At 38.6% G+C, this 15,610-nt stretch overlaps 1 protein-coding gene across 3 annotated transcripts in view; it reads right to left on the bottom strand.

Annotated features, from left to right (window-relative positions):
* Positions 1-15,610, bottom strand: part of LOC143018111 (phospholipid-transporting ATPase VD) — a 110,015-nt gene that overhangs the window by 11,061 nt on the left and 83,344 nt on the right. Inside the window, exons 16-23 of one of the 3 annotated variants that reach the window (XR_012965730.1) lie at positions 14,055-14,241; positions 11,827-11,997; positions 11,308-11,431; positions 10,750-10,907; positions 8,667-8,771; positions 8,021-8,208; positions 6,660-6,797; positions 5,304-5,413 (exon numbers count right to left, since the gene is read on the bottom strand). Coding sequence is in view for 1 of the 3 variants with exons in the window: in XM_076173233.1 (XP_076029348.1) it covers positions 6,660-6,797; positions 8,021-8,208; positions 8,667-8,771; positions 10,750-10,907; positions 11,308-11,431; positions 11,827-11,997; positions 14,055-14,241 (1,071 nt within the window). In the remaining 2 variants the exon portion in view is untranslated. The remainder of the gene's footprint in view (positions 1-5,303; positions 5,414-6,659; positions 6,798-8,020; positions 8,209-8,666; positions 8,772-10,749; positions 10,908-11,307; positions 11,432-11,826; positions 11,998-14,054; positions 14,242-15,610) is intronic. The other 2 variants (XR_012965731.1, XM_076173233.1) reach the window with 2 other exon arrangements.

Below are 15,610 nucleotides of genomic sequence, written 5' to 3'. Positions count from 1 at the left end.
TCTAAATTCTCCTTCACTCCATTCATCCCTACACACCATAAAAAAAATACTATCCCTCATACTTCTGTCCTTAAACCTCACATTTATGATTCCACCTCTTTAGTGCAATATTATACCTAAGGATAGAAGCCCTAGATATTGACAACAAAGTACAATATCCTATCCATCCTTCTCACATTCTTGGCCTTTCTCAAGCTCACTATATCCACTTTTGCTTTCCACACTTGTCAATACTTGAATTTCCATCTGAAGACCCATGACACTCAATCTCTGGGTCAGGTACAAGATCTCTATCAACTTCATCTGTATTTATTCCAAAACGAGAGCTAACAATCAGTGACTGCTCCCCTCCCACTGCTTGCCAATGACACAGAAACTTCCCACACCAATATAACAATATAACACAGATAACAGTCTAAAGTTTCTTGCAAAGATGTTGAGGAGAGCCTGAAGACCAATGCCAGAAACTATGGGGCTTTGGTTTCCAGTCAGTGAAATTTGAGGCAAAAATTATCTTTGTTTCTCTATCCAATGGCTTTCTTCCCACCCCATTGTCTGCCTCCCTTCCACATTTCTCACTCTCCATTCTTGTGATAGCTATCATATTTCTCAAAAACTTGATCTCAAAAACATAAAAAATAAAGAGACATAACTTTTAACTCCTAATAATTATAATAAAATTGAGATATAGTACCTAAAAACAAATTTCAGGAATGTTACATACATACATATACCAAGGCTTTTTCCCCCTTACAAGGGAGGTAGCCAAAAAGGAAAAGGCATAAAATCATTCCCACCCATTCCATCCCTGAATACACTCCACACCCCTCCACCCTCCCTCTTATCTTAGCACTTCCTGGATGACGGGTCATCCCTGCACCTTGCCCACTGCCCTGGGTCAGAAGCAGTGTCGCAAGACATAGCACATCCACAGCAAGGCCGCTTTATTAAATCGGCGACCCTCCCTCTCCGTCCCCCCAATATATATATATATATATCCCCCCCCCCATAGCTCAGTTGGTTGTGGTTGTGTGATGTAATGGCATGGGTGAGTTGGTTTAGGTTTCTTGCATAGAACAGTGTGACAATCCTTTTCATGTGATGTTCTATGGGGTAGATTTTGGCTTTTATGCAAAGGGGTTCTACTTGTGTGGTTTTGGTGCATCCTGATATTATTCTCGATGCTTTATTTTGTATAGTTTGGATGGTGTCTATGTTCTCCTAATAGTTGAGAACTATGCTGTAGAAGTGTAGGTAAGTGTGATTCTCAAGAACTGTTTATAGACTGACTATAGAATTCCCTTCACCTATTTTGAGCCCATGATTGTGACTTATTTTCCAGTGGAAGAGTTTGGCCATTCAGTTTTACTATTGGATGCTTCTTTGATTCATGGTTGTCTGAAGTGATTAATAGTAATGATGATTTTTGAGAGGGGGTCTCTATTCTACCACTTCCACATCATTGTTTGAGTATGTCTAAGTAGGCTTGGGCATTCTTGACTGCTGTCTTGTAGTTGCCTTGCTGGGTTATTATTGTCATGTTATCTTTATAAGGACTTTGGTGTTGTGTTCTGGATCTATGGTTAGGAGATCACTTGAGAAGAGATTGAACAATGCAGGTAAAAGTATTGATCTTGGGGGACTCCACTGTAAAGTCCTTTAGTCCCTGAAATTTGGTTGTTTTGAATTACTCTGTATGGTAAGCCAGCTAAAGCTAAAAATCTTTTTATCCATTTCTATTATTCTTTCTGAGATCAGTCTGGATATGGTGCATAGATGCCAGTTCTTCAGATAGTTTGCTTGGTTTTAAGATGAGAATTAAATATACTCTTCATCTGATTGTTGGAATTTTGTTCTGTTTCAGGTAGTTAAAATATCTCCTAGGGTCTTTACTGTTATTAGGACCAGGTGCTTTACAAGTTTGATATCATGTCTGAGCCTTCTGCATGAGATTTTTTCAACCTCATTATTGCATCTGCTACATCTTTGTTGGAAAAGGGAGGAGGTGGCTTTTATGTCTGGTTTTATCTTTTTGAGTATTTTCTTGTTTTCTGGAGTTATGGGTTTGGAACTAATCTTTAGAGAAGAGTTGATTAACATATTGGTGATGGACTATTTTCTTGAATTGCTCTAGCTGCTTCCTAGATGGGTGGTTGGTTGGAGGGGTGGGGGCTTTTGAGTTCTTAATGGTTTACCTGCACTACATCTATTTATTTGTTTTCTAATATATAGTTTCTCTATGTTTTCCAGACAGTGCAGAGTAACCCAAAACAACAAAATTTCTAGGACTAGAAGAGTACAATGGATTTCCCCAATTGTTCTGGTACTTTGTTCCCTCTTTGAACTGCCATTTGTGTGTTCAACCATACTGGGTGTGCATTCAAGTCACATACCAGTATGTGCTTTGCTAGGTGGATGAGAGGTTGAAGTTGGGGTATAGCCTTGAGGTTCTGATGTGTGAAGTGGCATGTGGATGCTTGCAATACTTTATATTTCATTGTATTTTTTGTGTGTTTGAATTGTGATTGTATCTGCTGTGGTGTCTGTTAGTGATTGTCTAGATTCTTCTATTTAGATGGTGAAGAGTATGTTGTTTATTAGCAATACAGATATCAGAGGAAGTCATCTCTCTGCTGCTTATCTTTAAAACCTGTTATCATCCTTACCTCCATCAGAAGGTGTAGCCACAAAAGGCTGACACTATTTGCAGACTGGGCTCAAGATCTCTCTTTATCAACTTCTACTGTATTTCCTCTACTATTTCACACAAGATCTGACAACCAGCAACTGCTCCCCTCTCCCTATTACTACAAGCTAATGACACTGATACTACCCCACACAAACACAATATAGACCAGTCTAACCTCAACTACAAGATTAAGTTCACCCATTGCTTTTTCACAAATTCATATATTTTTCCTTTTATATGATATTTAAAGTACATAAACAATCATGTTTCACAACTTAGTTGATACTATAATGTATCAAAATATATCATGTCTGCCTAATTTTACACTGTAAATTAAAGTAGGAAAGAAAAAAGCAAGAGCAAAATTTAAAGAAATTCATTGACTGAGTGGTCATTCATTTATGGCACTCTTATAACAGTCATATGACGTCATAAATCAACAGAAAAAATAAAAGAAAGTCAAGCAATGATTTAACCTGTTCCTCTTTATGAGGGAGGGATGGCCAAGTCAAAGCACACATCTACTTCATAAACAATCAAAACTCATTTAACACCCCTCCCATCTGAGCAACTCATGGATGAAAGCTCATTCCTACCCCTCACCAGACTATTCAGGTCGGTCAAGACTAATACAGTAAGATATAGCTCTTCCACAGCAGGGCCTGAAACCTGCTGCTTTTCCCCTATTGCCTCCCCTTATTATAAATAAAAAATATATATGAAGCAGATGAGAACATTTGTTTGGAACTGCACCATCCTTTCAACCATTCACAATGCCTCTCTATTCACTCTTATCTTTCACATTCTCTCTTTCTCTTCTCTACTTGACAGACATTTCCTGTGCATGTAAAGCCTCTTTCATCCTATCCATCTATCTCAAAGTAAACTGAAAAATAAATGAATAAATATGTATGTATGTGGAAAGGCATTATATATTAATGCTTAAGAACTCAGCTAACTCAATCTTAAAGGTTTGTTTATATCTATTAATATATCAAATGTTTTTTTTCTTCTCCTTGTAAGGAAGGTAACCTACCAAAGCATACACCCACCCTTCACCCACCCCACACCTATCTGTGTTCCCTTTTAACTTAGTTCTTTGTGGATGAAAGGCCATCCTTGATCCCCACCCACTGCCTGGATCAGAAGCATACATACATATACCAAAGCCTTTTTCCCCTTTATATGGGAGGTAGCAAAAAAACAAAGGCATAGCAACCACTCCCACCCATTCCATCCTCTATATACACCACTCCTCTCTACCCTCTTCTCTCCCTCTTATCTTGGCACCTCCTGTATGACAGGTCATCCCTGCATCTCACCCACTGCCCTGGGTCAGAAGCAGTGTTGCAGGATATGGCACATCCACTTACTACTTGGGTCAGAATCAATGCAGTAAATACACCTCCACAGCATGGCCAAATGGCCAAAGCTGGTTTACCACTGGTTTCATTACAATATATATATATATATATATATATATATATATATATATATATATATATATATATATATATATATATATATATATATATATATATATAATATATATATATATATATATATATATAAAAGGACAGAGTGAGAAACGAGGAGGTGAGGTGAGGAAGAGAGCAGGGGTGGAATGGGAGTTGGGAGATAGGGTTGATGAAGTACTGGGTTGGTTCAGATACATGGAAAGAATGAGTGAAGAAAGATTAGTAAAAGAAGTGTGGAAGGCAGAGGTGGAGGATGTGACCATGAGGGGTGACCAAGGATGAGATGGATGGATGGGGTAAAAGGGGCATTGGGAAAGAGGGGAATGTCTGTTGAGGAAGGAAGAAGACAGAAGATGGGGGTGAGTGAAGAATGGTTGTGTATGGATGATGTGATGCATGGAAGGGAGTGGGTGGGGTGGGGGTGAGAGAATATGTGTGAATGATATTTTGATGCAGCCCAAAGATATTTCTTCCCATCCTCTCTTTTTTCTACATGAGGGGACAGAAAGGGGGGGGGGTTGCTGTGGGTGTGCTGTATCTTGCTGCATTGCTTCTGACCAAGGACAGAGGGCGAGATGCAGGGATGACCCATCAACCAGGAGCCAAGAAAAGAGGGAAGAAAGGGTGGTGAATGGGAGTGGGGTATGTGGGGATGATATGGGTGGGAGTGGATTTATGCCTTCGACTTTGGCTACCTCCCTTGTGAAGGGGAAAAAGCCCTTGGTATATGTATGTAATATATACTTTGGCAAGCAAATCCACAATAGATCTTTTGTAACTTGTTTTCATAAACAAATTCTCTCACCACACAAAACAACATAAATACTAATTCTACTTACAGCAAGGCCAAAGAGAAAGCACACTGATAGATAAATATTCGTGGAATATACACCCACATTGTAACATGTACCACAACAATACACAGGATTTAAATGACATGTAAAAACCATAATATAAAGCCAGATAAAGAATAATAAATTCACTACTACTACCACCACCACCAAACACATTAAATTGTCTTATATGGCTAGTGCAAACAAACATGGAGAGAGAGTACCACTATAGTAGGTGAGGTAACCATGAACATCCCAAGCACGAACTGTTATCAAAAGAAACTGGAACTGCATGCAACAAACCTGATCTTGGTCCTCCTCATCCCGTCTGTATAAAGGCAGGAAGAACAGAAGGAGGAGGAGGAGAAGAGGGAGAGGAGAAATAGTAGTGTTTCTGTTAGTTGCCACGTCTGCTGCGGAACGTAACATAACACATGGGTAAAATGTTCAGAGATCTAGTTCAACTTACACTTAACAGCTCAGCCTGCTTTGAGTCTATTGCGAAAAAAAAAAAAAAAATCTGCAGCCATAGGCACAATAACATATCTTTTTTTATAATGAACAAGGGTGAAAAAGAGACTGCAGGCACCACTCTCTGATAACTACACTATGTTTTTACACTGTTTGTGGAAGAGCCTGTAAGAGTGAACAGAAGCAGATGCACATGCAATAGTGCAATGATTCTAACATTCACTGAGCATAAACTATGAAGAACTAATACAGTATACTTCCATGCTAAACATATGTGAACATGCTTTGCATAGAAAAATAGAAATATCCTACTTTGTGCATCTTAATTTATCTATACAGATACATTCTGGATTTCAAATACAAAAATAAACCACCATATAACCCATAAAAAGAAATAACTATTTCTAGTATTTTAATACTCTAAAACAGGATCGATTATATATTCCTGAGCAGAAATAACTATCTTCCAACTACTGACAGCAAAAAGTTACCTGTAAAGGGGGGGTAACATTCTCACAGTATCCTTTTGCGAACCAAAACAGTAACATGTCCCCATAGTAATCTTTCTCCAGAGAAAACTAATGTCTGCTTTGAACAGTGCCCTACCAACGAATCAATGGTGTTCACTTGAATTTACTAATGCAAAACTCCTATAGAATAAATCTTGTAAATATATTAATCTTTTTAATCAATTCTACTGTCTAGAGGTTAAATTATTTTATATCTACATTACTTGATATAACACTTTTGCTATCCTTTTACAATTGTGGTGTTATAATTTCACAAGCATTCTGATCAATCTACATCTAAATGACAACCTGTCTTATCAAAACATCAATTTAATTTGTCATATACTTAACCATATATCTGCTATGACCTCATTAATGTGACATAGCCTGTATCTTTCTTTGGGACATCATTCTAAAACCTATGCTATGACTACTCAAGAAGTTAAAAAATTAACATAAAAATACCTAAAGGCCTTTTCACACCTAATTGTGAGCTTTCCTTACATTCTATCCAAATTGTAACTAGTGTATATAACTTCAAATTTTAAGGTGGTTTATTAAGATGCAGTAATGATGAAGGTCAATAAAAATATTCAACCATCATTAATCCATTTCCTTCATATCTCTGAAAAAGTTTATTTACATATAAAGAACATTTAGAAGAATGCAGATTACCTACCTATACACTGATGAGGAAGATGTAGATCTCGACCAAGAGACAAACAAGTCATGCCCTCTGGTTGCTGCTTGTCGTTTGATAAGTGATTGTGTCACTTCATTTGGATTCAGGGATGCCTGGCATGCTCGAACAACAAATCTGGTTGTAACAAAGTAAATAATATCTGAGATATACATATCTATCTATATCTATATATATGTATATCTATATCTATCTATATATATATATGCAAAGTAGACCACTTGGAAAAAAGAAACTAACAAAGCAGAGCGCTTTCGTATATTATATCTTCAGTGCAACAAGTACATAGTAATAGAAATGCATAGATAATATATACATGAAAAAAGGAACAAGGACAGTTTGAATAAGGGTAGCAGACAATTACCCCCTGGAGGGCAGAAGGTCAATGTCAATACACTAATGATGGTGGGGCAACATCAGGTCACAGTCGCCAGGGTCAATGTTTCCACTAATGATGATAGGGCGACATTAGGTCATAGTTGCTGGGTTACAGTTTACTTGATATTATCTTACTAATTTCTTGACATAAATATAAATATATATATATATATATATATATATACATAAATTTATTTTAGATGAAATGAGAAACATAGAAAAGGAAGACTAATGTATAACAAAATGGAGTCCGAGAAACTCAGAAAATTCTTTCAAAATGTAAATTGAGAAAAATTCTCAGATGAAGAAACAAAGATGGAAGAGAAATGGAACATATTAAAAGAATTTTACAATGAGGGAATAGACAAATGTGTACCAAAGCAGAAGCAAGAAAGGGTGTACATTAAGTGCTGGTATAATACAACTAGTTAAATACATACCAAAAGGCCCTTTCCCCTTTACAAGGGGTGTTTGGCACAGACAAGGCATACACCCACCCTTCAAACACTCAAACCCAACTATTATCCTTTTTATCTTAGTTCATTGTAAATATCTGGATGCAACTTTATATAATCACTTGAACTCTCTCATACTCGTGAACAGTGCTTAGTGCCACGGCTGGTTACGCTGCCAGAGACATGGATACCTCTGATGAGTATGACAGTGCTCATGCAGAGGGTCATGTTACTATAGCCATTCCCCATCTGAGTCATGTCAAGGAACTGATAGACGGCTTGCTGACATATCTCGAGCATTCTGACATTGACAAGTTAGTAGGGCAGAATGACTGCTGATATGCTCCACACACTTTGTGATAATGTCTTTCATCATCAGAATCACTGAACATAGTATCAGTCTGTGCTCAATCCTTTTTCTTCCACCCTCTTTCTCCTACAGAAAAAAAAAACTCATTCTCTCAGTCATGCACACAAAAATAAAAGAAAAAAGAACAGAGTACTAACCTGGGCAATATAGCTAAAATTGATGTTAAGATGACTGTGAGCCAGTGAAGGGGTGATTTCAATGCATATTCAAGCTCTCCATACTGATTCATAGACCCAAACCATGATGGGGGTGACATGGTGTAAAACACACCAAAGAGGTAGAACAGAATGAAGGAGAGGACTAAACTCCCAATATGCATTATAGTCTGCAAGGCAAAGTAAAGTAATATACATAAGTTCTGTCACTAGAATATAATAATGAATCAAGGTCAATTTCATACATGATTTTGAAATAAAAATGCATAAAAAAAATATGGGAAAGACATACTGAAACACATACAATGACAGATTGAGACTGAGACAAAGAGTGAATGAGTGGAAGAGAGAGAGAGAAAAAAAAGAAAAAGAGTAAGTAGAAAGAAATAGAAAAAGAAAGATAAAAAGAGAAAAAAGTACAAGAAAGAATAAGAAAGAGAAAGAGAAAAAGAGAGAAAGAGAAAGAGAAAGAGAAAAGAGAAAGGAAAAAGGAAAGGAGAAAAAGAAAAAAAGAAAAGGAGAAAGGAGAGTTATTTTGACAATAACACTGTTGCTGCTGATGATGATGACAGTGATAATGATAACAATGATGATGAATATTACAAGAGGCTGTTGTATGTCAACTTACCCATGACTTGACTTCGATTGCAATGTGCAATGACTGCGCCACCAAGCACGCATGGGTCACAGTCATACCAAACTCATAAATCCCAGCATCGGAGTCCTCATACAGCTGTTTAAGGTAATGATGGTGTTAAAATGTTTCACATGGTAGAGTGCCTTAAAATACAGTTCAGATTATCAATTCTAACATGATGTGGTATCAAAAAGTTTCAAGAATTTTTCCACAGAATTCTGTCAGTTCACAGTAAAGGGATGCACATGCTGTAGAGCTGAACAGTAACTGTCATCAAACAGTCTCTTAATTGGAATCATTTTAAGAACTTCATGAGCTGTGCCATGGGCATTTTGTGACTACATGCACATGCACATTTGTGATTTTATCATATTCAAACTGAAGCTTCACCAGGCAAAAGTCTGCCAAGAGCTCCATCATCATGCCCTAGATGATTCAACCTTTATGGCATGGGTCATCACTGGGGATGAGACTTGGATTTATGGATATGACCTGGAAATCATACTCCTTGTAGTGGAATAGCCCAACATATCCATACTTGAAGAAGGCAAGGCAGGTGTACAGCATGACCAAGAACATGCTATATATATTTTTTTCTTATTTTATTATATATGCAAAGGGGGACGGAGAGGGGGGGTTGCCGATTAAATGAAGCGGCCTTGCTGTGGATGTACTGTGTCTTGCGACACTGCTTCTGACCCAGGGCGGTGGGCAGGGTGCAGGGATGACCCGTCATCCAGGAGGTGCTCAGATGAGAGGAAGGGTGGGAGGGGTGTGGAGTGTATTTAGGGATGAAATGGGTGGGAGTGTTTTTATGCCTTTCCCTTTTTGGCTACCTCCCTTGGAAGGGGGAAAAAGCCTTGGTATATGTATGTATGTATGTATGTATGTATGTATGTATGTATGTATATATATATATATATATATAGAGACACATTCATGGGTTTGTCCATTGAATTCATCATCTAGTGTCAGATCATCAATGGCCAGTTCTACTGCAATGTTTTTAGATATTTGAGAGAGGACATTCAGCAGAAACAGCATAAATATGGCACAAGGCCAACTGGATGCACTGTGATGATAATGCATCCTCTCACCAAGCTCTCATAATGCACGAGTTTCTCAGTTGCAAGAGAATGCTCATTATTCTGCACTTCCCCTTCTCACCAGATTTGGCCTCTTTTGACTTCTTCCTCTTTCTGAAGATGAGGCTCCTGCTAAAGGTGTGCCATTTTGACATGAATCTTAGAATGTGCTTGACACGCTTTGAGAACATGACTTCCAAAATGCTTTTCAATTCAAAGAGACTATTTTGAAAAGGATAGTGCCCAAACTTACAAAATACTTTTGTGTGTATATATATATATATATGCTTAGTCTCAGAACTTTTTGATACTTCATACGAAAAAGTCATATGAACTAGAACTCAAAGAATTTTTTTTTTACATATATGGATAAGTTGTGTAAGGTGGAGTTGGTGTTTAATGGTGATTTTTTAAAGTAATATGAAGATGTTTTGAAAGGAAAGGAAAAGGGTGTGGGGAGGCAACTTAGGTAGAAAGTAGGAAAAGGGCATAGATGGACAAATAGAAGTGGAGGTAAGGGAGAGATGGGACACATATTTTGGGGAGTTGTTGAAAATAGAGGGAGGGTTTGATTGTGACAGTGGGAGATACCAGGAAAATGATTGTGATGAGAGACAAATGATAGACTGCAGGAATTGAACAAGTACAAGGTGCAATGAAAAAGATGAAAACTGGTGAGGCACCTGGGTTAGATGGGTGTCAAGCTGAGTGTCTGACAAAAGGAAGAGCAGTTATATTGAATGGCTGGTGAGATTGTTTGATGTATGGCTAAAAAAAGGAAGTATACCCATGGACTGGAGGAGTGTATTTATAGTTCCACCATGCAAGGAAAAAGGGAATAAGTATGAATGTAGTAGTTTTAGAGGAATCAGTTAGTTAAATGTAGTCTATAGGTTCTATTGAAGGCTGAGAGGATGAGGAGGGGACAAGAGGGAATACCTTGGGAAGAGCATTGTTACTTTAAAGGCCACGAGGTCTTTTGTACTTACCACAGCAGATAAGAAGAATATAATAATGGACTGATACACAGCATCAATTATATTGATCCAGAAGGAATGGGGTCTATACAGGCGCCCCTCTCTTCCCTGTGCATACAACCGGGGCTGTGCTAATAATAACTCTGCTGGAGCATCTTGGTCATAGATACCTAAACAATCAGGAAAAACAAACATATATCAATGTCAAGATGCTTTCAATATTAGTTGACTTGAGTTTTAATTTTACACACAAACTGGAAATAGTGGAATTATAAGAAAAATAAAAACTCAAAACATAAAGAAGAAAAAATACAGTTCTAAACATAGTTAATTTTCTACAAATAACAGTAAAATATAAATGTCTATGGCTCATGAAACATATATCTAACCTACAAATTTTATAATTATATCAAGTAATAAAATTTCATTGTTATGAAACATATATAAAAGGCAAAGAACTACATAAAAACAGCAATCAGCACAAATATTCACACTAGAAATACATTGAATATACAAGAAACTATAACAAATTGTTATCACCACCTACTTCAACTGCAGTCACAATCTTACCAAGAGCAATGGGCGGAATGGAGGTGAAGAGTAAATTGAACACCATCAGGTACATTTGGTCTATCATAACTGCACCTGAGAAGCCACAGTAGAGCTGGTACCACAACAGAATAAACACAAAACACTGTGGAGGGACACAATGTGAATCAGTATGAATTACAAATGACTAAATTCTTCATCTCATAATGCATTTATTAATGTGTGACAAAAGTACACAATAGTATGGCAAAGATCAAAATATGGATCATAAAATATGGATGAGACTGAGATTAGTCAACATAAATTAGAAGGTAAACATTTAAGTAACTCAATGTAATAAGCACAACAGTTCACAAATACAAAATGAAAAAAACTGAGTTAAATCATTAAGTTCTTTCTAATATCTTCTGAAAGGGAAAGTGAGAAAGAAAAATCAGAAAAAGAAAAAGGTACAGAAAGAAGGATTATTTGCCATCATAATTTTCTTTTCCTATTATTCAAAGAGTTTAAATTATAATAATGTATGACTGGAATTCTTACTGCATTCTTATAAAAGAAGTAGAGGATGATTCTGGTGAGTCTGTCATAGCACCAGTGCCCATGGACAAGTATCAATTTCTCAAGGTGTCTGAAACGAGCTATCGCATAATCAGAAGCCATGACTGCCTGCCGACCCTCACAGCCTGATATTCCTACGCCTACATCTGCAGTCTGTATAGGAATAAAACAGAAAAACATACATACATACATATACCAAAGGCTTTGAAGCCAAAAAGAAAAAGGCATAAGAACCATTCCCACCCATTCCATCCCTAATACACTCCACTTCCCTCCACTCTCCCTCTTATCTTGGCACTTCCTGGATGACGGGTCATCCTTGCATCTTGTCCACTACCCTGGGTCAGAGGCAATGTTACAAGACACAGCACATCCACAGCAAGCCCACTTCATTAAATTGGCGACCCCCCTCTCCGTCCCCTCATAAATACAATAATAATACTACTCCTTCAAGAGACAAGTAGGGATAGCGAAGCTCTTGAGATTTCTTAATCTTTAACTAACTTAAACCAAAGTCACAGGTTCTGAATACTTGTAGCACAAGGCCTTTTCCTTCTTGTATGGTGAGGTGGCTGAGGCAAAACATGCACTCACCCTACACCCATCCCACACCCAGTCAAAACCCATATCAAATACTTATAGCTCTCCATTTCCTCCAACCTCTTATCCTTTCAACTCCTCTCCAACTCATCACCACAATTACCCCTTGTATCATCACCTTACTTTCACTAACTTTTAATTCAGGTTTCTCCTCTCCCACATCCTCCAACTGTTTCAGTCTATCCTTCAACCGAGTCACAAATACAATGTCATCTGCAAACAACAACTGGCTCATCTCCTACTTCCATCCAGTCTAATTCACCAACTCCATACCACTGTTTAGTATCTTCATGTTTACCTTCCTCGTTAATCTATCTATATGCATGTTGAAACAACTACAGTGACATATCACAACCCTGCTGTATCCCCACCTTTAACCCAAACCACTTGCTCTCCATTCTTGACTCTCACACAAGCTCTATTACTTGTGTAAAAACTTCTGACCACCCTCAGCACCTTTCTTGCCAAAAATTTATTGTATATCGGTCTTACTAAAAAACTTGATCTATGCACTCTCTTTTCAAAACCCATAATGTTCCTCCCCAATTACTCCCTCTGTCCACCTCCTAATACTCTTTATTAGCACCCTACCATACATACAAGTTATCAATTTCTATGTATCTATATACCTAGGGCATCTTTTCCCTTTAAAATGAGGTAGAATACCCCCTTGGTTATTAATGATAATGAAAATTCTTACAATGCATCTGAATATAATTGCCAGTGTGAATAAAAAATTAATATGAGAATGATGATTATTTGTACAGCAAACAGGACTAATAAAAAACTGTGCATTGTTATTAGTAATATAGTTAAAATCTAACTGACAAATACCAACAACTTTGTGAAACAACTAAAAACTTAATTTACATACATACATACATATACCAAGGCTTTTTCCCCCTTACAAGGGGGTAGCCAAAAAGAAAAAGGCATAAAATCATTCCCACCCACTCCATCCCTGAACACACTCCACACCCCTCCACCCTCCACCTCCTGAATGAAGGGTCATCCCTGCACCTTGTCCACTGCCCTGGGTCAGAAGCAGTGTCGCAAGACACAGCACATCCACAGCAAGGCCGCTTCATCAACTCGGCGACCCACCCTCTCCGTCTCCCCATTGCATAAAAGGAAAGGACGGGGAGAAATCCCTTTAGGCTGCGTCAAATTTTGCTCACACATACTACCTCACATACTACCTCCACCCGCCCATTCCACCTCATGCTATCACAACATCATCCATATACAACCACTCTCCATTCACCCGTCTTCTGTCCTCTCCCGTCCTTCCTCAACAGACATTCCCCTCTTCCCCAAAGCCCCCTTCACCCCATCCATCCACCTCATCCTAGGACGCCCCCTCATGTTCACTCCCTCCACATCTGCCTTCCACACCTCTTTTACTAGTCTTTCTTCACTCATTCTTTCCATGTGTCCAAACCATCCTAATATTCTTTCATCAACCCTATCTCCCAGCTCCCTTTCCACCCCCGTTCTCCTCCTCACCTCCTCATTTCTCACTCTTAACTTAATTTACTTAAAAACTTAAAAACTTAATTTACTAATTGAAAACTTATTATTTACAAAATAAAAATATATATTCTACTAACTTGAATCATGGACACATCATTAGCACCATCCCCCACTGCCAGCGTGAGGGCTTTCAGATCGTCCTTGGCACTTCTCACAATAAGTGCCTTTTGTAGAGGAGTTGCACGACAGCATAAGACAGCTGAACATTTTCCTGCTAAGGTCAAGAAGGACTTCTTCAGGTTGGCTCGACGGTCCAAAATGAAGCTGATGTTTGTTCACAAGAGAGAAGAGGAAAGAATAATAATAATAAAATCAATGTATTTATTATCACCTCTGCCACCTCTCACAACTAAGAAAATGTCATCATCCACTCCTAATAATACCACATTTACATATTCATACTGATGACCCTTTCCCCCTTATAAGGGGGTAGGCTGAGGGCTTCCAGTCAGTGAAACTCAAGGCAATAATTACTACTATTATCGTCCAGACTCAGCCACCCCCAACTATAAGGGGGGAAAGGCCTCAATACATACATAGTAAGAGTTACCACCTCATCTTACAATGTCTCAAACTAACATTCCTTAGACAACAAAATATCTCTTCCTTAAGTGACTTATGGGCCTGCCTAGATGACATAACTGGTTACCTGGGAACCATAGGTTTCCTGCAGACACTTGAAATGATACATTGATTGATTTATTGAACAGTGAAGTGAGTATTAAGGGGGGAGACAAAAGAAACAATATACATACATACATACACCAAGGCTTTTTTCCCCTTACAAGGGAGGTAGCCAAAAAGGAAAGGCATAAAATCATTCCCACCCATTTCATCCCTGAATACATTCCACACCCCTCCACCCTCCCTCTTATCTTAGCACCTCCTGGATGACGGGTCATCCCTGCACCTTGTCCACTGCCCTGGGTCAGAAGCAGTGTCGCAAGACACAGCACATCCACAGCAAGGCCGCTTCATTAAATCGGCAACCCCCCTCTCCATCACCCCATGCATAAAAGGAGACGACGGGGAGAAATCCCTTCGGGCTGCGTAAAATTTTGCTCACACATACTACCTCACCCCCCATCCACCCGCCCATTCCACCTCATGCATCACAACATCATCCATATACAACCATTCTCCATTCACCCCTGTCTTCTGTCCTCTCCCGTCCTTCCTCAACAGACATTCCCCTCCTCCCCCAAGCCCCCTTCACCCCATCCATCCACCTCTTCCTAGGATGTCCCCTCATGTTCATTCCCTCCACATCTGCCTTCCATACCTCTTTTACTAGTCTTTCTTCACTCATTCTTTCTATGTGTCCAAACCATCCTAATACTCTTTCATCAACCCTATCACCCAACTCCCTTTCCACCACCGTTCTCCTCACCTCCTCATTTCTCACTCTATCTAGCCTAGTAGCCCCCATCATACTTCTCAGACACCTCATCTCAAACACGTTTAAACTCCTTCTCTCTTCCTCTCTATGTTCCATGTTTCTGCCCCATACAGTGCTGTTGGCACAATCACTCCTTCATACAGTCTCCTCCTAGCATCCATTCCCAAATGTCTATTCCACATTACACTCTTCAATCCACCAAGGCATTTACTCGTCCCCCACGAAAAACTACTT

Source organism: Oratosquilla oratoria, chromosome 34 (genome assembly GCF_046742065.1).
Source record: "Oratosquilla oratoria isolate Oo_2021 chromosome 34, ASM4674206v1, whole genome shotgun sequence".
Lineage (NCBI taxonomy): Eukaryota > Metazoa > Arthropoda > Malacostraca > Stomatopoda > Squillidae > Oratosquilla > Oratosquilla oratoria.
This window is presented reverse-complemented; position numbering and strand designations above follow the sequence as displayed.